General features: G+C 46.2%; 1 protein-coding gene across 1 annotated transcript in view; it reads left to right on the forward strand.

Annotated features, from left to right (window-relative positions):
• Positions 1 to 4,014: 4,014 nt before the first annotated feature.
• LOC114022935 (arf-GAP with Rho-GAP domain, ANK repeat and PH domain-containing protein 1-like) overlaps positions 4,015 to 20,349 on the forward strand; it is a 41,399-nt gene continuing 25,064 nt past the window's right edge. The window contains exons 1-3 of the mRNA XM_027835381.1: positions 4,015 to 4,089; positions 9,005 to 9,173; positions 10,361 to 11,073. Coding sequence (XP_027691182.1) covers positions 10,424 to 11,073 — 650 coding nt within the window. The 5' untranslated portion in view covers positions 4,015 to 4,089; positions 9,005 to 9,173; positions 10,361 to 10,423. The remainder of the gene's footprint in view (positions 4,090 to 9,004; positions 9,174 to 10,360; positions 11,074 to 20,349) is intronic.

The following is a 20,349-nucleotide window of genomic DNA, read 5'->3' on the forward strand; positions in this document are numbered from 1 at the left end:
CCCCCCCCCAAAAAACCCCCCAAAACAAACAAAACCCCTCACAGTGGGGAGCCATGGCAGATTTCTGAGTTAGGGGGAGCCAGTAATCAGACCTGAGCTGTAGGAAAGTTACCAGCCCCATGTGTAGGGAGGGTAGAGTGAGCCTGGCTGGAGCATAGTAAAGTTGGTGAGCAGGCACTGTAATTGTTCAGTAACTGTCCAGGCTGATAGGACTGAGGCCTGTGCCTGGATGGGGACTTTGTGGCTTTAGAAACAGCAATCCTGGGTTGTTGTTTTTTTTCTGTGATGATTATTTTGGGATGTCCTTTTACCTCTTTTGTTCCCCGAATGTCCTTCCCCTCCACCTTCTTGTCCTTTTAATAGATGGAGAGCCTTTCTGAGGTCACAATTCAATGCAGGACCAGATAAGAACCCCATATCTGCCTTCCGGTCCCAGTGTTGGCCCCAGTTGGGTTCCCCTTTTGGACAGAGACAGATAAGAAACCTGGCCTTGTCCCTCCTCTACCAGGTCTCATTGTTGCAAACAAAAGGCTGTTTCTCTGCAGGCCGGACCCTGTTTCTCCGTTGGCTGTGGACTGGGTTGGGAGAAAAACTGCACCTTCCCTCCCTCCCCCTTCTGCCTGAAATTCTTCCTCTTTCTGCCCTGCTCCTCCTCCCCCCCAGGATTTTTCTGAAAATCTTGCCGTGGCCAGGATGTCCTTGGCATATTTATGCCAACCTGTCTCCTTTCAGATGCTCAATTCCTTGGGGAAGTCAGAGCCTGGGAGTCTCTTGATTGCGTGACAGATATCATTCATCTCCTGGTGGTATAACAGGAATTAGTACCTCCCAGTGGCAAACCTATCTTTGGTCTCCTGGTGGCCGTGATAACTATTTGTATGATGGGTATCTCTGATACCCATCATAGAGCACACAGCTGGTGGGAGCCTTGGTGGTGGGGGCCTGAGTGAGAATCTTTTCTGCTGAACCACCGGCAAATGGTTAGCCGACCCCGGCTTGAAGATCTCTATTGAGGGAGAACTCATGTCCCGTTGAGATATCCCATTCCACTCTGGGATAGCCTTAGGAAGTTTTCCCTGACCATTAAGCCTAAATCTGCTTCTCCACAGCTTTCAGCTGTTTCTCCTAGGCCTGTCTTCTGGGACCAAGCAGAACATGGCAAGTCTTCTTTCTTTCCTAAAAATAATTAAATATTTTGTTAAAAACTTCTTATTGAATGTCAAAATAACCAACTAAACTTATTTAGTAACTGTTTACATTTAAATAAACTAATTTCTATGTAGAAAGTATCATGTAACAACTTGTTTGTCCTTAATTAGTTAGTGTTCATTCATCTTTCCTTGGGTATTGAAAGACCTCATATGTCCTCTCTTCTCCAGTTTCTTCTTTCTTTATTTTCTTTCAGAAAGATCTCTCCAGACTTTGTATTTCTCATACTTGTTAGCCTTCATGACGTTATAGCATTCCTCTACATTAATGTTCCATAATTTGATTATTCCCCTATTGTTGGACGTTTAGGTTGTTTCCAGCCTCTCCCTCCCTCTCTCTCTCTCTCTCTCTCTGAAATCTTTGTATTATTTTTGTTTTTTATTAAAATTTTTCAGTGTGTTTTTCTAACAGTGGAGTTATTGGGTCAAAGGATGTACAGTTGTGGTCCCTTTTTTTAGAGTACTGCTAGAGTGCCCTGCAAAAGGACGACTTTGGTTAGAAATTCCACCAGCAAAGACAGTGTGTGTCTATTTCTCCACAACCTTGCCAGCATTGAGTTTCATTGCTTTTAATTATTTTTGTGGAGTTGATGGATGTCAGGTGGGACCTTAAAGTTGTTTTAATTTTCATCTCTTTGATTGATTACCTATGAAGTTGAGCATTTTTCAAGTGACCAGAAATAATTTGTGTTTACTCTTTTGAAAGTTGCTCATGTCCTTTGAGTATTTATCAATCATTCAGGCAGTCAATAAATATTTATTAAGCACCTAAATAGTAGTGAGCATAAAATTAGGTAAAATATGTAAAGTACTTTACATACCTTAAAACATTGTATAAATGCTAAATTAATAATAATAATCCCTTTTTCATCAAAGGGAATGCCCAACAATTTTTTTCAGGTATGCCTAATCCTTTTTCTTCATCATAACCCTTCAGATACTTGAAAAAAACTATCATATCCCCCTTCAGTCTTTCCCTCTCCAAGCTGAACATTCTCATTTTATTCAACCAGCCCTTTTAAGGAGGCATAAACTTGAGATTCTTCATTGCTAATTACTGTCTTCTGGACATTCTCTAGCTTATTAAATTTCAGTTTCTTAGATTCTGCCCAATGTTCCTACCTCTAATTGTCCGGCATTAACTAATTTCAAAATGGAGAGCGACAAGAGCTATAACTAAGGTAAGGGCACCCAGGACTTTTTGAATCCTGACTCTCTTGCCCAACATGTTAGCTATCTCTCCCAGCTCTGAGTCATCTCTGCATTCGATGAATATGCCATCAGTGCTTTCATCATAGTCATTGATAGAAATGTGAAACTGCCCAGGGCCAGCACAGATTCCTGAGGCACTCCACTAGAGACCTTCCAACCAGACTGTTTTCCTGATGTCTGCTCTTTGGGTTCAACAATTTAACTATTCAGCTGGTTCCTGAATCCACCAAGCTGTGCTCTTGACTAGCATCAGATATCTCCTGACAGCCTCATGGGAGTCAGTAGTAGTCGTCTCTTGGTAGCCTGCTGGGTATCTGTGGTTTTCTAGGTGGTATAATAGATATCAGTAATCTCAGCATGGGATGTTCCTCCATATCTGAAGTCCTGGGATTATAGCATGTAATAATGTGTCTGAATCCATGAGATAATGCGTATGAGCCTGAGATGTATCCCAGTCCATGTTTCCTCTGTCTCGGGTATGTCTTGAGCTTGACTTATCAGTCATGGTAGACCCGAGTCTGGGTGGTGATGACATATTTGTAGCAGCTTCTCCGTCTGAGCCCTGTTGTATCCTTTTATTCCTCTTCTATTTGCACTGCCATCATCTTTCTTACAGGTCTTCTCACCTTTACTTTCTCTCCCCTCCTCCACCTCCTCCCTGATTCATCCTTCATATTAATCTTCCTTAGTTATAAACCTGTCCAGTGTCACCCCTCTACTTAATAACAGATTCCTATCAATGACCAACCTACTAAAGTTTAAATTTCTTACCTGGCGTTCAATGTCCTCCACAACCTGAGACAGCCTTGCTTTTTGGTAGCATGCATGCCATCCTGCCTTCTCTCTGAGATTACTTTCCACTTAGACTGTATAGATCTTGTATGTACCTTTATTTATTTATTGTTTTGCATATTGTCTCTCCTATTAGAATGTGAGTTCGTTAAGGGCAAGGACCATGTTTTTGCCTCTCTTTGTATATCCAGGGCTTAACACAATACCTGGCATACAGTAAGTGCTTAATAAATGCTTATGACTTAAAGGATCCCAGTCTGCCTGCCTTGAAGTCTGGGGCTTTTTTTTCATTACCACAATTGTGTCATGACTTGGGAGGCAAAAATCTCCCATGTGTGAGTGGAGACAAATCTCTGAGTATTATGTGTATGTGAGAGAGAGACAGAAATCTCAGGGTTATGTGATGGAGGTAGACAGAAATCTTCAGGTAATGTGACCAAGAAGAAGGGGAAGGCAGAAATCTCCAGATGATGTGGCAAGCTGGAGGAGACAAATTTCTGGGTAATGTGATGGACAGGAAGGAAAAGGCAGAGATCTCTGGATGATATGATGGCGGTGGACAGAAATCTCCAGGCGATGTGACAAAGAGGAGGGGACAGTTAGATATTTCAGGGTGAAGCGATGGGAGAGTATTTGGAAGTTCAGCAGAATGACCAGAGACTAGCGTGTGTCTGAACTTCAAGGCTGTTTCCCCAGTGACACTGGCAGGGGGAAGCAGGGCCTGAGGGAGCTGCTGAAGGGTGGGGGAAGGCTTTCTGGGCTGGGCTGAATGAGCCTTTCGCTTCCTCCTTCCCTCCCTCCCCCAAAAACTGGTTCCTCATCTGGGGCTGGAGCAGGTGGAGAGGACTGAGCTGGGGCTGTGCCCCACTCCCTACAGGTAGCAAGGGGGGACAAGAGACCTGGGCAGGGGATGGCCTTTAGGGCTCAGAGGAAGACTTGGAGAGGTAGAAGAGGGGCTGGAGGGGCATTGTGTGGAGTTCTGGGGGGGGGGACAGGGAAGTCTTGTGACAATTTGTGTTGTGGTTGTATGATCTCTATGTATGTTATAGTTGGTGTGGCCTGGGTGTTTGTTAGGGGGTGGGATGTGACCATTTGTGCTTAGACCCTCAATGTGATAGGTGGATTAGTGATGTAGTTGTGGAGTGAATGGGATGTTGTGTGACTGTGGGCATTGTGAGAATTCATGGTTGTGTGGGAGTATGTGGGGGGGAGTTGGAAAGGGGGCATTTATGGTATAGTTGTATGTTTATGTGCATTAATGTGCTAATCTGGAATATGTTTGGTGCTGTGTTGTGTGTTGTGGTTATACTAGACTTTGCGGGGAGTCTGTAGTGTTTGTTATTTTTCTGTGTACCGTTGTCTAGGAGCATGTGCGATGTTGGAGTGAGATATGTGTGTGTGCGATATACAACCAGGGTGTATGTAGGCACTTGTGGGGCAGGTCTGGGGTTTGGGTTTGTGGCTGGTTGTATGTGGTGGAGTATTTGTGTGGTATGAGGGATATGTGTATTGTGGGGGTGTCAGCTATGAGCTGCTCATGTTGTGGGTCTGTGGGGTGTGTGTGTGTGCGTGTGCGTGCGTGCGTGTGTGTGTGTGTGTGTGTGTGTTATGTGAGGATGACCATTGGAGGGCCCTGGAGTGTGTATTTGTGGTATCATACATGGTAAGGGAAGGGCCTTGGTTGTGTGAATTCTGTTGTGCAGACACACAATTCTTGTTGTATTCTTATCTTGGTTCTTACTAAATCCTGAGCTCAGGGAAACCTGGCTCCCAAGCCCTGGACCCATGGCTTGGGATTTGGCTGTGGGTTGGTGCCCATGGGGTCAGGGCCTGGGAGACGCTCAGCCTCTGAGGCGTCTGAGGTCAGAGGCAGCATGGTGCAGTAGAATGGGAAAACTTGGGTTCAAATCTTACCTCTGCTACTTTGTAACTGTGGACCCTTGATCTTAGCTTTCCAGGGTCCTCAAGTTTTAAATGAAGGGGTTGGACAAGATGACTTCTGCCGTTCCTTTCTTGTCTGAGTCTCTATCCTGGGAGCTCCATTTCCCTTCCTTGCTCCTTTTCTCCAATGAGCCTTCACACGTTCTCACCTACCTTTCCAGCTCTTGGCCCCTGTTGGCCTGGTTCCTTCCTGTAGGGCCTGGGTGGGGCGGGGACACCCTGGACTGGAGGATCAGCTGGGGAGGCTGCTTGGGATTTGAAGAAGTTCGAGGCACTTGGAGGTTGTGACAGATGTGAGTCACACATGCAAAGCTCTATGCAAATATGTTTCCTCAACATTTCCTGGGCTTGAAAGGAGGGGGAAGGGGAAGATGTCAGGTGAGACTCTCTCAGGGAGGGTTTCTGGTGCTGTCTGTCACAGGCAGAGGGGGATAGTACCTATGTGTGATTGGGTGTCTGCACAGACATGCAGCTAGGTGGAATAGTGGATGGAGTGCAGGGCCTGGAGTCAGGAAGACCTGAATTCAAATTCAGCTTCAGACGCTTACTAGCCGTGTGATGCTAGGCAAGTGACTTAACCCTGTTTTGCCTTAGTGTCCTCACCTGTCAGATGAGCTGGAGAAGTAAGGAAATGGCAACTCACTCCAGTATCTTTGTCAAGAAAATTCCAAATGGGCTCACAAAGAGTCAAACATGACTCAACAACAACAATGGACATTGGAGGCCTTTGGTGTATAGGCCAAGGAGGACCTCTTCTCAGTGTCTGGTAGAGGAGGGTAGTGTGCTTAGGGAGTGGAATAATGCCTCAACAAGTGAACAGGGCTTGCTGAAGGGAATGGAGCTCAGTGTTAACTAACACTAATTAAGCACTGGGTTTATTTGCTAAATGCTGAGGATAAATGGAAAGGCAGAGATATAGTCAGTCCCTGCCCTCAAGGAGCTTGCAATCTAATGGGGGAGACAGTGTGTAAACAACTATATACCTAAAAGATACATCAATCAACCAGCAAACATTTATGAAGTGCATATGTATCAGGCATTACGTGCTAAATGCTGATGATACAAAAAGAGCAAAAGAAAATTCCTGCCTTCAAGGAGCTTACAATCAAATGGAGGAGATACTGTGTAAATAACTATACACCTAAAAGATGTATCAATCAGTCAATCAATAAGCATTAATTAGGCACCTCCTGTGTTCCAGGCACTGTGCTAAGTGCTAATGATACAAGAAAAGGCAAAAATGCAATCCCTGCCTTTGAGGACTTCATCTTCTAATGGGGGAGGCAGCACATACCCATGGACTTAAAAGATAGATCAATCAACCAATCAATAAGCACTTAATAAGAGCCCATGTGCCAGGCACTGTTGATACATCAGTCAATCAGTCAAACATTTATTAATCGCCTATGTGCCAGCTGCTGTGCTAAGTGCTAGGGATACAAAAAGAGGCAAAGACAGTCCCCTGCCCTCTAGGAGCTTACAATCTAATGGGGGAGACATTATGTAAATAACTCTACACTTAGAAGATAATTCTGTGAAAATAGAAGGCAATCTTGGATGGAAGGGACCAGCATCAGGGGAAATGGATAAGGCATCCTGCCAAGGTAAGAGTTGAGTCTTAGAGGAAGCCAGAGGAGCTAGGGGCTAGGAGTCAGAGGCAAGGAAGGGGAGCCTTAAGGCCAGGCATGGTACATCATCAGTGCAAATGTGTGGAGGTAGGAGATGGTCTTGGTGTCTCCTTCCAGGGCTCTTTTCCGTAGAGACAATGGCAGAATGGACTCAGAAAAAACTGGGTTTGAATGTTGGCAAGCCCCTTCCTGCCCTCGCCAGTAAGATGGTGATGGCTACAGCACCTGCCTTATCCAATGGAACACTTCTAAAGTGCTCTGGAATATTCCATTTTGATGTCAATGTCGGCTCTTCTAATATTAATGATGATTCCCCTCCATGCCCTCTTTTGGTTATCTGCCGTTTATCTTGTCTCTCTCTTGTTTGTATGTAGCTGTTGGCCCGTTTTCTCCCCCACTGGAGCAAGGACAGTCTTTTACCTTATTTGTATCCCTTTCACTTAGCACAGTGCCTGGCACACAGCAGGTGTTTAATAAATGCTTGTTGACCTGCCTTGCCTTGCCTTTGGGATGATGAGGATAGCAGGATGACTTAACATGCTTGAGCTGATAGAGCACTTAAAGATTTGTAAAATGCCTTACATATGTTTTTTCTTATTTTGTCCTCTCAGCAACCCATTGAGGCAGATAGGTTAAGTGACTTGCCCAGGGTTACACAGCTAGTAAGTATCTGAGGCAGGATTTGAACTTGGGTCTAATACTCTAGCCACTGCACCACCTAGATACCTCTATAACATAGTATTATTATTAATAATAAAATGAAGAACACTTTTCTTGCTACACTTTAAGGCTTATAAAGAGGTTTGGTTTTTTTTTTTTTTGGTCACAGCAATAGTGGAGGTACTATTGTACCCATTTTACTGATGGGGAAAACTGAAAAGGAGAGACTTGGCAAAGCTCGTACAGCCAGTAAGAGACAGTGCCAGACTTGAACCCTTGTTTCCTAACTCTAAATTCACTGCTCTTACCGCTGCCTTACTCAGTGCATCTCTAATATAGTTGATGACCGAGCAGTAATTAGGAATTCTTTTTCCTGGGGCAAAAAAGCAAGTTGTGGGGCAGGCAGGGCAGAGCACAGCACAGTTCAACCTGTGATGCAGTTGGGCCTGAAAAGCCTGCCTGGTAAGTTGTATCCCAGAGAGAATAGCCCCATACCCTTGTTATGATTGGGGGCAGACATTCTGGGAGAAAGAGGACCTGTTGATGGGACCTCAAGAATGGCGGCCCAGGGGCTGGACAGGAGGGCAATTTGTACGTTCGTCACGGACCCAAGGAAGACCAGCAGTCTTGGAGAGACCATGGAAGGGAAGAAAGGGCATTTCCTGGATGTTGGCTTCCTGGGCAAAGCCCCAGGTGTCTCACCCTATTTGTGACTCTGGTTGATGTCCATTTTTATATTGTTTTGCACGTGCTGTGTTTAATGCTGAACCCCTGCCATTCCCCAACACCCCAGGCCCTTAGCCCAGGCTGAGCTCTTACTCCATTCCTGCTGTCCTTGGCCCCTCTTGCTGTAAGGTGGCATCAAGCTATCTCTGACTGACCTTCCTCAAGTGTGAGGCCTCAGGTAGAGGGCAGGGTGGGCCCAGGGCTGACACTGCCTCTATTGCTCAGTCTGCAGCCAGAGAAGCTGATGGGATCTTGAGCCCAGATGGTGATGGGCTCACATCTGGAAGCCGATGCTCAGTTTGGGGCATCACTGTTTAATCCAGAGGCCATCCAAGAGGGGACAAGGTCTCAAGTTCATGCCATATGAAAGGAGAAGATTTAATGTGGGGGATGATCTTGCTCTTCCAGTATTTAGAGGGCTGCCAGATGGGAAGGGGGTGCTACTTGCCCTCCTTGGCCCCAGAGAGAAGAGTTTAGGGACAGTGAGAAGTGGCAAAAAAGGGAAATAGAGCCTTGAGGTAATGACAGACTTCCCAGCAGTGAGAGCCACTCTCAAGTAGAGTGGGCAGCCTTGGGAGATGTAGACTTTCCTTATGTTGAAAGTCTGTGACCATGGGTTTGACAGGTTGTAGATGGGACTCCTAGTCAGGTCTGGGCTGCTCAGAGATTGTAATTATTTTCTGGGTCTCTGGGTTTCTTGATCCCTCGGTGTCTCTGTCTCTCAGGGTCTCTGATGAAGCTTCTTCTCCTGTCTCTACCCACCTCTTTTTGTGCGAGTTCAGTCCCTGGTCTGACCTACCTTCTTGACCTTCTAATTTCCCTCCATTCCTTTTCCAGCTCCAGTACCAGACCAGGACCCTTCACCCACCCTCTTCCAGGGCTGCCCCACTTCCCTACTAACTTTGGACTCAAAAGCCTTTCTCCCTGGGCCTGTGTCCCTGCAGTTCCCACGTCTGAGGCCATGGGGAGCCCCCTGGTGTAGTCTCCAGCCATCCTTAGCGGCCAGGTAAGTGGTGGGAGGAATGATCTTTGGGAATGACCTTTTGGGTGCTGTGGGAGGTAGAAGGGAGACATCACCTTCTGCACGGGTGTGGGGGGGAAAGGGATTGGCAGAGGGGGGATGGGAACTCCTGAGAGGAGGCCTTCCAGAAAGGGGCATTTGATCTTTCTGTCGCTTGATTGTCTGATCCTGCCTAAACCCTCCCTCTTTTACTCTTGACATCCCTCCCTTCATACTTATTTTTCTCTCCTTGAGTCTTGCCTCTTCCTCTGTGTAGCACTGTCTCTGTCTCTGCCTGCCTTTCTTTTAAAAAATAAATTTTATTTTATCTTTTGTTTTCATGTATCTATTTTATTTTACTTTATTTTATTTTTTTAGGCAGTTGGGGTTAAGTGACTTGCCCAGGGTCACACAGCTAGTAAATGTCTAGTGTTTGGTCTGAGGCTGGATTTGAACTCTGGTCCTCCTGACTTCAGGGTTGGTGCTGTATCCACTGCGCCATTTAGCTGCCCCAAGAATTCAGCCCAAGCCTTCTTTCAGCCAAAGACAAGGTTTTTTTGTTTGTATGTTTGTTTGTTTGTTTTAGGCAATTGGGGTTAAGTGACTTGCCCAGAGTCACACAGTTAGTAAGTGTCAAGTGTTTGGTCTGAGGCCGGATTTGAACTCAGGTCCTCCTGACTTCAGGGCCAGTGCTCTATCCCTATCTAGCTGCCCCTGTTTTCATGTATCTGCATTTCCCACTGTATCCTTCTTTCCCCTTCTCAGAGTGCTATCCCTTATAATAAAGAATTTTTTAAAGAAGGAAAAATTTTTAAAAAAGATCAGCAAACCTAACATACATACATATATATATATGTGTGTGTGTGTGTATATATATATATATATATATATATGTATGTATGTATGTATGTACACACATAAAAAGTCCCATGGTCCTCAACTTCTGCAGAGAAACAAAGAGGAGTCATTGTAATTTCTTCCTTTTTGGTGTCTTTGTCTCTCCTTTCACGTTCATGGTCTCTGCCTTATCATTTGGTGCCATTCCCCCTACCCCTTAGCAGGTTTGAGGCTCCTCCTACCGTGAAGTAGGAGATGTGAGGCATTGGTTCTGGCTCTGCCCCTCACCCCCATTTCTGAGGTCCCTTCTGGCCTCTGACCTGATTCTTTCTTTGTATGTGTGTGTCTGGTTCTAGGTGTAGGTGGGGATGAGCTGAGGTTCCGGTTCATCTGCCAGTGCCCCTGCTGCCCTCCAGGCCATGGCGGAGGAGGTAGGGGCTTTGCTGCCTGTAGCTGAGTGGCTGCGGGCATTGCATCTGGAGCAGTATGCTGGACACTTTGAGCAGTACGGGCTAGTGTGGGCAGCTGACTGCCGGGGCCTGAACGATGGACAACTCCTCCACATGGGCGTCACAATGCCTGGGCATCGCCGACGAATCCTATCTGGCCTCCAACGGGCCTATGCCACTGCCTCTGAGGAGCCCCGTGGGCCTGCCCCTGCCCCTGCCCCTCGGGGACCTCCTCGGCCTGTGCCTGCCAAGCGCCATGTCTTTCGTTCAGCCCCAGCCCCAGATCTATCCCTAGCGCCAGCCCCAGCCCCTTCCCTATCCCTAGCCACAGCCATGGTCCCAACCCTGGCCCCAGGACCGGCGCTAGCCTCAGCACCAGTCTCAGTCTCAGCCTCAGTCTCAGTCCCAGCCCCAGTGCAGACCCCCACCTTAGTTCCTTCAGCTTTTGCCCCACCTATCCCTCCCCGAAGGAGTTGCCGACCTCCTGCCCCCTTTGCTTCTCTGGAACTTGGCCCATCCAGGGACCCCGTGCTGCCTCCACTGCCTGCCAAACGACACCAGGTGGAGGCCAGAGCACCTTGCATTCCACCTCGGAGTGGCCCACCCAAGCCTCTGATGAGGTAAGGAGAGCTGGGGTTGGGGAAGGAATGTTGGACATAGCTCTGGCCTCAGGGCTACTGACAAGGGAGACTGGCCTTCACCCTTGGTAAGCTTTTGGACTGAGAGGAGGACAGGGCTTGAGACTTTGGGGACCCAGATCAGTTCTAGGGAGAGTTTTCTGAAGGAGACAATATTTGAATATAGACAATGAAATTTGGACTATAGGAAATTTCAGTAGGCAAAAATGGGGGTGAGAGAATATTCCTGGCAGAGAGGAAATGGGGAGCAAAAACTCAAGATGGGGAAATTCTGGGCAGGCCAAGAGCCTGTCCAACTGGAGAGGAGGATCCAGTGTGGCTGGAGAGAAAAGGCGGGGCAGCCTTCACTCTCATAATCTGATTTTTCTTAAAAACAGGTCACTTTAGATAAGTCTTATTACCATTTTGGATAGGGTCATGAATTCACAGGTCAGGGTGGTGGTGCCATTGATGTAATTTACCTAGATTTTAACAAACTTTTGACAAACCCTCCTGTTCTCCTTGTGGGAACAGAGAGAGAGATGGAGGCTAGAAACGCCAGTGGATTCCTTATTGGCTGAATGGCTGGATCTCAAACTAGCTTGGCAAGAGGTCTCCAGTGGAGTGCCTCAGAAATCTATGCTTGACTCTGGAGAGTTGAACATTTTTATTATTGACTTGGAGAAGGCATAGATGACAGGCTTAAACAGATTTGCAGGTGACCCAAAAGTGCTAAGGGTCAGTTAATACTTTGGATGAAAGAGTCAAGATTCTCCCCAAATCTTGCCTGGCTAGAATGTCTGGATGACCCTAATAAGAGGAAATTGAAGAGTAATAATGTAAAGTCTTATATTTGGCTTAAAAAAAAAGAACCGTGGGCAGCTAGGTGGCACAATGGATAGAGCACTGGCCCTGAAGTCAGGAGGACCTGAGTTCAAATCCGGTCTCAGACCCAAACACTTGACACTTACTAGCTGTGTGACCCTGGGCAAGTCACTTAACCCCAATTGCCTAAAACAAACAAACAAACAAACAAACAAACAAACAAACAAACAAGAAAATGAACCTCACCGACATAGGTGGGGAAGGCATGACTAGGCAGCCTGACGACAATCTGGGGTTTTAAGTCAACAATATAATATGGCAGCCAAGAAAGTCCAAATGATGCCAGGTTTTATCGAGAGGAGCAGCTGGTCCAGCATTAGGGAGGGGCTGGTCCTGCTGTCCTCTGCCCTGGCATGACCACCTCTGCACTATTGTTGTCAGCTCTGGAAGGATGGTGGGAAGCTGGAAAACATTCAAAGGAGTGCAGCCAGGATGGTGAAGGGTCTGGAGACCCTTTCTCATGTGAATTTATTGAAAAAACTGGGGAGGTGTAAGCCATTGAAGAGAAGATTGGGGGAGATGTCATGTCTGTCCTTAACTATTTGAGGTGTCTTGTGGAAGAGGGATTAGGACTGGTCTGCCTGGTCTCAAAGGTGGGAGGGAGAGCTAGGAACAGTGGATGCAGAGAAATGCAGAGAGGCAGAGGTTTGGTGTAACAACAGACTTCCTAAGAGAGCTCCAAAGAGGAATGGGCTTCCTTGGGAGGAAAAGCCGGCATGGCCACTTGCTGGGAGGAGGTGGAGGGGCTTTTTATGCAGATAGAGTAGAGGACCCTTCTTCTGACTCACAGATCATATGCTGATGTCTAAAGTACCCATTGGCATTGGGAAAGTGAGCCCAATGGCAGTATCACTGATTTTTAAAAATGTCAGGCTTGCATGACTGGTGGAAACCTGATGGAACTGCTCCCTTGGGCAGATGGGACAGGCTCAGTATTTCCCTTTTGTAGTCTCTGTGGGTAGTGGTGAGCCAAAACAGGTTCCAAGCAGGGGATGGATGTGGTCAGAAGAGGGCTGTGGAAGGTGCTCATGGCCTCTTTGTACAGGAGTCTGGAGGAAGGGAGGGTGCTGTGAATCTTTCAGGGGTGGAGATGGTAGGATTGGCAGGGGCCATGGGATCAGTCCACTGGGGATGGAGAAAAGGGAACAAATGTTTGCCTAAATCTTTTTCTTTTTCTGTCTGTCTTAATGGCGTTCTCTGTTTTTCTTTCTTTGTGTCTTTCTGTGTTTCTAGTTTTGTATTGAAATGAGTTTAACTGAAAATGGTTGCTAAATAAGTTTAGGTAGTCAAATTGATTTTCAGTATCATGTTTTTTCAGAAAACATTTAATTTTGACAAAAGAAAACAAAGATCAGTCAGATGAGAAAAGCAAAGTAAATGGCATAGAGAAATCCAATTATTCCTCTGCAGACTTACTAAGTTCTTTTTCAGAAGGCTGTGTTTACGGTTAAAGTGTTTCCACATACACCAGTTACTTTTAGCCTCATAAAAATCTTCCCATTTTACAGATGAGGAAACTGACTCAGGTTAAATCATTAGCCCAATGTCATATAGCTAATAAGTGGTAGAGCCAGGTCTCCTGTGTTTTCTCATCTTTTTCTCTCTGTCTCATAATCTCATTCTCCCTTTTGTGTCTGTCTCTATTTCCCCCTTTCTCTTCATTCTTCTGTCTCTCTTCTTCCCTGTTTTTGTATGTTTGTTCCTCTCTACATTCCTCCCTGGGTCTCTTCATTTTTCTCTGCCTGTCAGTCCTTCTCTCCATTCTTCTCTGTACCTCTCTCTCCATTCTTTTCCCCATTTCTTTCCTTCTCTCTCTATTCTTCTCTATATCTGTCTGTCTCTCTCTTTTTCTCTCTGACTTTGCCTTTCTCTGTGTCTGGGGGACAGGGACTGGAAGTGGAGAGGACAGTGAGGAGGGTTCTGCCTTGGGGGATGAGGCCCATGAGGACACAGAGGAGGGGAAACTACAGAGACACTGGGCAGGGAGAAGGGACCAGGCTCACCTGAGGGCTACTCAACTTTGTTGGGAGTGGGTGTTGTTGGTGCCTGGGCCGAGATCACAGCTAAGGCCAGGCAGAGGGAATGGTGGGAGCACAGGCCTGGAGTCCTTGTGGGGCATTAGGTTCCCCTGTCCCTGGCTTTCTCCAAGACTCAGTTCGAATCCCACCTTCTTCCTAAGGTTATCTCCAGTTATATGTCTTCTCTGTGTGTACATATTTATTTTTGTGCCGGCCCTCTCCTCGTGATGTCAGCTCTTTGAGGACAGAGACAGTGTTTTTGTCTTTCTTTGTACTCCCAGCGCTTCGTGAATTGCCTGGCACACAGTCAGTGCTTAATAAACTCTTGTTGACTGACTGACTTCCAGGGCTGGGAGAGCAGGGACCCAGGCTTTTGGAGGAAGGATCCAGTGCTGTCTTTGGTTCTGTGCCTCCCTCTAGTGGCAAATCTCTGGCCTAACATTTGCCTACCCAACTGCAAGATTCTATTCATCCTCCCCTCCTAAATTCCCCATCCTAGGGGCCACCATAGGCAGGGGACGAGATCTAGCCCCGCTTTTGGAGTACCTTCCAACCTGGCTGAAGAGACAGGGCTCACACCCAGGGAACAGACAAACAGGAAGGACCAGGGAAAATCAAAAGCCAGACCATATGGGAGCCCTATGAAAGGGGTGATCTCTGGTTTGGTTCTGGGAGGACTGCCTGCAGGAGGCAGGGCGTGAGCTGACCTCTGAGGACTTAGGAATGTGTGGAGAGCAGGGAGGAGGGACAATACTTTCTGACTGAGAGATGGTCTCCAGGTGTTTGAAATTTCTCTGATTTGGGTCAGAGGGAAGGTTGAAGCAGGGGAGACAGGGTCTCTCCAGGGCTACTTCATTGCCCCCTAAGCCTTCCTATCCAGAATCTACATGGGGAGTGAGGTAGATGGGTAGGAATGACAGACGGCATGAGGGATGGAGGCTGGATCCAAGGCTGGCCTCCTGATTGAGGGTGAGCGATGCCAGGTTGGACAATGGGGTAGGGATGTAGCTGCCTGCATAGAATACGGAGCTAGTCCCTCAGAGACAGGGGCAAGGACAAGATGGACAAGATGACCCCCCCCCTCCTTTCCCCTCTCCCTTTCTCTCCTCTTTCCCCTTCTTTTCTTTCTCTTTTCTCTCTCTTTCCTCTTCCTTTCTCTCTCTTGTTCTCTCTGTCTTTCTCTTTCCCCTTCTCCTCTCTCTCTCCCCCCTCTCCATTTCTTTTTCTCTCTGTGTATCTGCATCTATCACTCGTTCTTTCTTTATCTCTTTGTCTGCCTTTCAGTTTCTTCTGTTTTCCTCTTTAGCTTTTCATCTTTCTTCATTTCTGTTTCTTTTTCTCTTCAAGTTTCTTCTGTTTTTCTGCATCTTTCTCTCTTTTTAATCCCTTTGTCTCTCTTTTCACTTCTTTATCTCCGTTTTTATCTGTCTTTTTTTGGCCTTCATTTCTTTCTGAATTTGTTCTTTTTTCTCTTTCTTTTTCTCTGTCTCTTTCACACCCATAGTTAACAAGTATTATTTTATTTAAAAAAGAATTTTTATATTCCCATTAAACATATTTTCACATTAGTCATGTCGTAAGGAAGAATTAGAACCAATAGGAGAAACCACAAGAAAGAGGAAACAAAACAAAACAGAAGAAAAAAAATAGCAAATAGTATGCTTCGATCTGCATTCAAAACTCCATAGTTCTTTCTTTGGATGTGGATACCATTTTCCGTCATGAGACTTTTGGAGATGTCTTAGAACCTTGCTTTGCTGAGAGGGGCTAATTCTATCAAAGTTAGTCATCACACAACATGGCTGTTACTATGTACAATGTTCTCCTGGTTCTGCTCACTTCACTCAGCATTAGTTCATCCAAGTCTTTCCAGGTTTTTCTGAAGTTCACCTGCTCACCATTTCTTATAGCACAATAGTATTCTGTTGTATTCATATGCCACAACTTGCTCAGCCATTCCCCAATTGATGGGCATCCTCTCAACTTCCAATTCTCTGTCACCACAAAAAGAACTACTATAAATATTTTTGTACATGTGGGTCCTTTTCCCATTTGTATGATCTCTTTGGGATACAACCCTAGAAGTGCTATTGCTGGATCAAAGAGTATGCACATAGCCTTTTGGGCAGAGGTCAGCAAGTATTATTAAGCATACTAAAAGTGCTTAATAAATAATAATTTTATTTAATAATAAGAATTAAAGAAAAAAATAAAATAAAAAGAAATAAATAGAATAAAAAGAAAAGAAAAAACTAACCTCTGCCCTCAAGGAGCTCACAATCTAATGGGCAAGACAATTTGTAGATAACTAGGTCTACCCATGCTATATACAGAGTAAGTGGGAGGTAGATAGTCTTAGTGGGAAGGCAGTGGAGGGGGGAAGAGGGTACTGGTAAAAGCCTTTGCAAGAAAGTCAGCTTTGAGCCAAGTCTGCAAAATTCAGGGAAGCTTGGGATAGGAGGTGGGGAGGGGGAGCCCCCAGTCCGGGGCCAGTGCAGGGGAAGAGTCTGGAGAGGGAACAGCCAGAGAGCCAGGGGGGCTGCGTCACTGAGTAAGGTGTGGGAAGCCTGGGGAGGGAGGAGGGAGGGGCTCGGGGGGCAATGTTTGCTCTTGGAGGTGATAGGGAGTCGTTGGAGTTTACTGAGTCGGGTCTGACATGGCGATGAGCAGAGGACAGATGGGCGTGGAGAGAGACAGGGCTGGGGTACCACTGACTGCAGTAGGAAAGCTGTTCCAGCAGTCCTGCTGTGAGGTGATGAGAGCATGTACTGGGGTGGTGGCCATGTCAGAGGAGGGAAAAGGGGACATATACGAGAGAAGCCATGAGGAACGGTCTTCAGAGAGAGTAGACTTGTTCTCCTTGGTCCCCACTCCAGAACTAGTAATAATAATACACATTTATACAATGCCTATCTATGCCAGGCACTGTGCTGAGTGCTTTACAAATGTTACCTCATTCGATCTTTGCAGCAGCTTTGGAAGGTAGATTGTATTATTATCCCCATTTTACAGATGAGGTAAACAGAGGTTGAATAACTTGCCCAAGGTCACACAGCTAGTAAGTATCTGAGGTCAAACTTGAACTCGGGTCTTCCTGACTCTGGGCCCAGAATGCTATCCACTGTACCCACCTAGCTGCCAGAGCAGTGAGAAGAAATCAAAAAGAGGTAAAGTCTGGATCAACATAAAGAAGAGTGTCTATAAGAACTAACATTTATTAATCATCACTATCTGCTGAGCTCTGTGCTTGTCACTAGGGAAGATAAAATTTAGAAGAGGCCCAGTCTCTGGCTTGTAGAGTGTATAACCTAGTAGTAAGGATAAAAACATGGAGAGAGAAATAGACTACGTTAGACTACCACAGTTCGGTTTATAGACATTAATGAAGTGCCTACTGTATGCAGAGCTGGGGGAGATGAAAAGTTAGATGAGGCTTAGTCCCTGTCCTCATGGAGCTTGAGGACTGGTAGGACACAGATAACTACAGTACCCAATGTTATACTAGGTAAGTGCAGCACAGATGTACAGACTAATTATTACTTAGGTTTATGATGGGGAGGAGGAGTTTTAAAGGAAATGGAGTCATTCAGCAGCTGAAAAGAACTTGAGGGAAGGCACAGGCTCATTAGGGAGCCACCTAGGGGTATAGTCAAGGGAATTCTTTAAGGCATCTGGTGTTTCAGTAGTAAGAACTCTGGGCCCGGAGTCAGAAAGACCCGAGTTCAAATTCAGCCTTATACACTTATTAGCTGTGTGACCCTAGGCAAGTTACTTCACCTCTGTGTCTGCCTCAGTTTCTTCAGCTGTAAGATGGAGATAATAATAGTGTTATTATCTACATTCCAAGGTGGTTGTGAGGATCACATGAGAATAATATTCATAATGTTTTTAGCACAATGCCTGGCATACAGTAGGCACTTTATAAATGCTTGTTGCTTTGCCTTGACTTAACTCTTGACTTGACCCTCGGGTCCCCTCCACCTCCCTCTAGCTCTGTGATCCCAAGAGAGGGAGGAGACCCGCTGGAATGAGTAGGACATGGGAACTGATTGGCTGTGAATGATGCAGGGGAGGGAGGAGTTGGAGGCTCTGTGCCTGGAGGGACTTCAGAGCCCGACCTCACCGGGATTCCCCGGTGACACCCTGGCATGTGATCTTTCAGCCTCTGCTCCGAGGTCTGGAAAGGAGAGAGCCGTGTCTCCCATGGCTGCCCTTTCCTCCCCAGGCGGCTCTGCTTTGTAGGAAGCCTTTCTTCATGGTGAGCCTTACGTTCTCTCCAGTCTCCACCCGTTGCTTCTGTCTCTGCCTTCTAAGAACAAGTACAGCAAGTCACATCCCTCTTCCACATGACGGGCTTTGAGTGCTATCTCCCCCACCCTTGGCTTCTTCAAACCAGACCAGTCTTCCCATGTGTAATCTCCAGTCAGTGTCCTTCGCTCCTCCCAGAAGGGAACACAATGCCTCCTGTGTGGCCTGACCAGGAATCCTGGTGGTGCCGCTTGTCAGCTGGGTGATCTTAGGCAGGTCACTTCCTTTTTTTTATTTTGGGGGGGGAGGGGGGCTCCATTTCTTCATCTATTAAATGAGGGCATTGAATTGAATGATCTCCAGATTCTCTTTGCAGCTTTAAATCCCTTGACTGTATCCTAATCTTATGGATTAGGTAGAGAAATGTAGGCTAGACCATGGCACAGCGGTGGGCATTTGTGGTCAGTTCAGTTACACAGACATGAAGGGAGGATGACACGGTGATTGTCCTTCTGTTCTCAGACTCCATTGGCATGATGATGTTTAGTTGCGGTTGCCCCATTTTGGCATAGGCATTGACAAGTTGTGGTGGGCCCAAAGTAGGCTGACCGTGATAGGAAGGGGATTGGAGGCTATGGCATTCGAAAGCATTGGGGATGTCTAGCTTGAATAAAAAACTTTGGGGGAGACATGAGAGCTGTCTTTGAAGTTCTTGAAAGGCCGCCATGTTGGAAGAGGGATTAGAGTGGCTCAGCGAGGCCCCAGAGGGCAGAAGTAGGAGCGGAGAAGTAGGAATGTAAAGAAAACCCTGCCAGCAATTAGAGGTGTCCAACATTGGCCTGGGTTAGAGTGAGAGGATCATTTATTGAGATGGTGTTCCTTAAGGGGGGAGAACAATGGGCCTATCACTTCCTCCTGGACCCGCTGCCTTTCCTAATTCAGCCGGATTGACTTGCCTTTTTTGGCTGCCATGGTCCACTGTTCCCCCCGCCACTCTCCCCTGGTGAGCTTTTCACACACTCTCTTGTTAATCACACTCCTCTAGTCTGTTTTTGTGAAACACTTTTGGCTCTGGAGTTAGAGGACCTGGGCTCAAGGCCGCACCACTTATTGCCTTTGTGACTGTGTGACCTTCACCTTCTTACATCTCGGTCTGTAAAATGAGAGGGTTGGATTGGGAGGCCTCAAAGGTCCCTTCCTGGTCCACACATCTGTGACCCCATGAAATGTACTAGAGTTGAATTTTGAGCCCTCTTGCAGGACCTTATATTTATTCTATTAAATTTTATCTCATAATAAAAGTTTGCAAAGCACTTTACAAAAATGTCATTTGATTCTCACAACCACCTTGGGAAGTAGGTGCTATTATTATCATCCCCATTTTACAGCTGAGGAAACTGAGGCAGATAGAGATGGAGTGATTTGTTTGTGTCACACAGCTAATAACTGTCAAGTTGAAATCAGGTCTTCTTAACTCCAGGCCCAGAGCTCTCTCCACTGTGCCACCTATTATCCCATTCAGCTCGTCATTTTAAACTGTCAGGGTCTTTTTTGGATACTGATTCTGTTGTACAGTGTGTTATATGTCCTTCACAGTTTTGTGTCAGTTGCAGATTCGATGAACATGTCATCCAATGCCTTCCTCCAAATTACAGAGATAAATATTGAACTAAGCAGGGCAAAGCGCAGATCCCTGGGGCACTCCACTGGAGACCGCCTTCCAAGTTTCCTTATCTGTAAAATGAGTGAGTTGGACTCAGTGCCCTCCATGGTCCATTCTAGCTCTCATGCTGTGATCTTAAGATCTGAGACTGGCCATTCAACTAGAAATGTACCCATCTCTACCTGTACTATCACCTAGCCGTCTCTCTCCATCTTATCCAAAAGGAGACTAGTAATAATGATGATACCTCACATTAAGGTCTGCAAAGCTCTTAATATGATCCTCATGACATCCCTGTGAAGTACGTGCTATTTTTATTCCTATTTTACAGAAGAAAAAATTGAATCTCAGAGGTTCAGGTCTCCAAGGTTTGTCATTGTTCAGTATTTTTCAATCGTATCTGACTCTCTGTGACCCATTTGGGGTTTTCTTGGCAAAGAAACTGGAGTAGTTTGCCATTTCCTT

Source organism: Vombatus ursinus, unplaced genomic scaffold (genome assembly GCF_900497805.2).
Source record: "Vombatus ursinus unplaced genomic scaffold, bare-nosed wombat genome assembly UNPS02004331.1, whole genome shotgun sequence".
In the NCBI taxonomy this organism is placed as follows: domain Eukaryota; kingdom Metazoa; phylum Chordata; class Mammalia; order Diprotodontia; family Vombatidae; genus Vombatus; species Vombatus ursinus.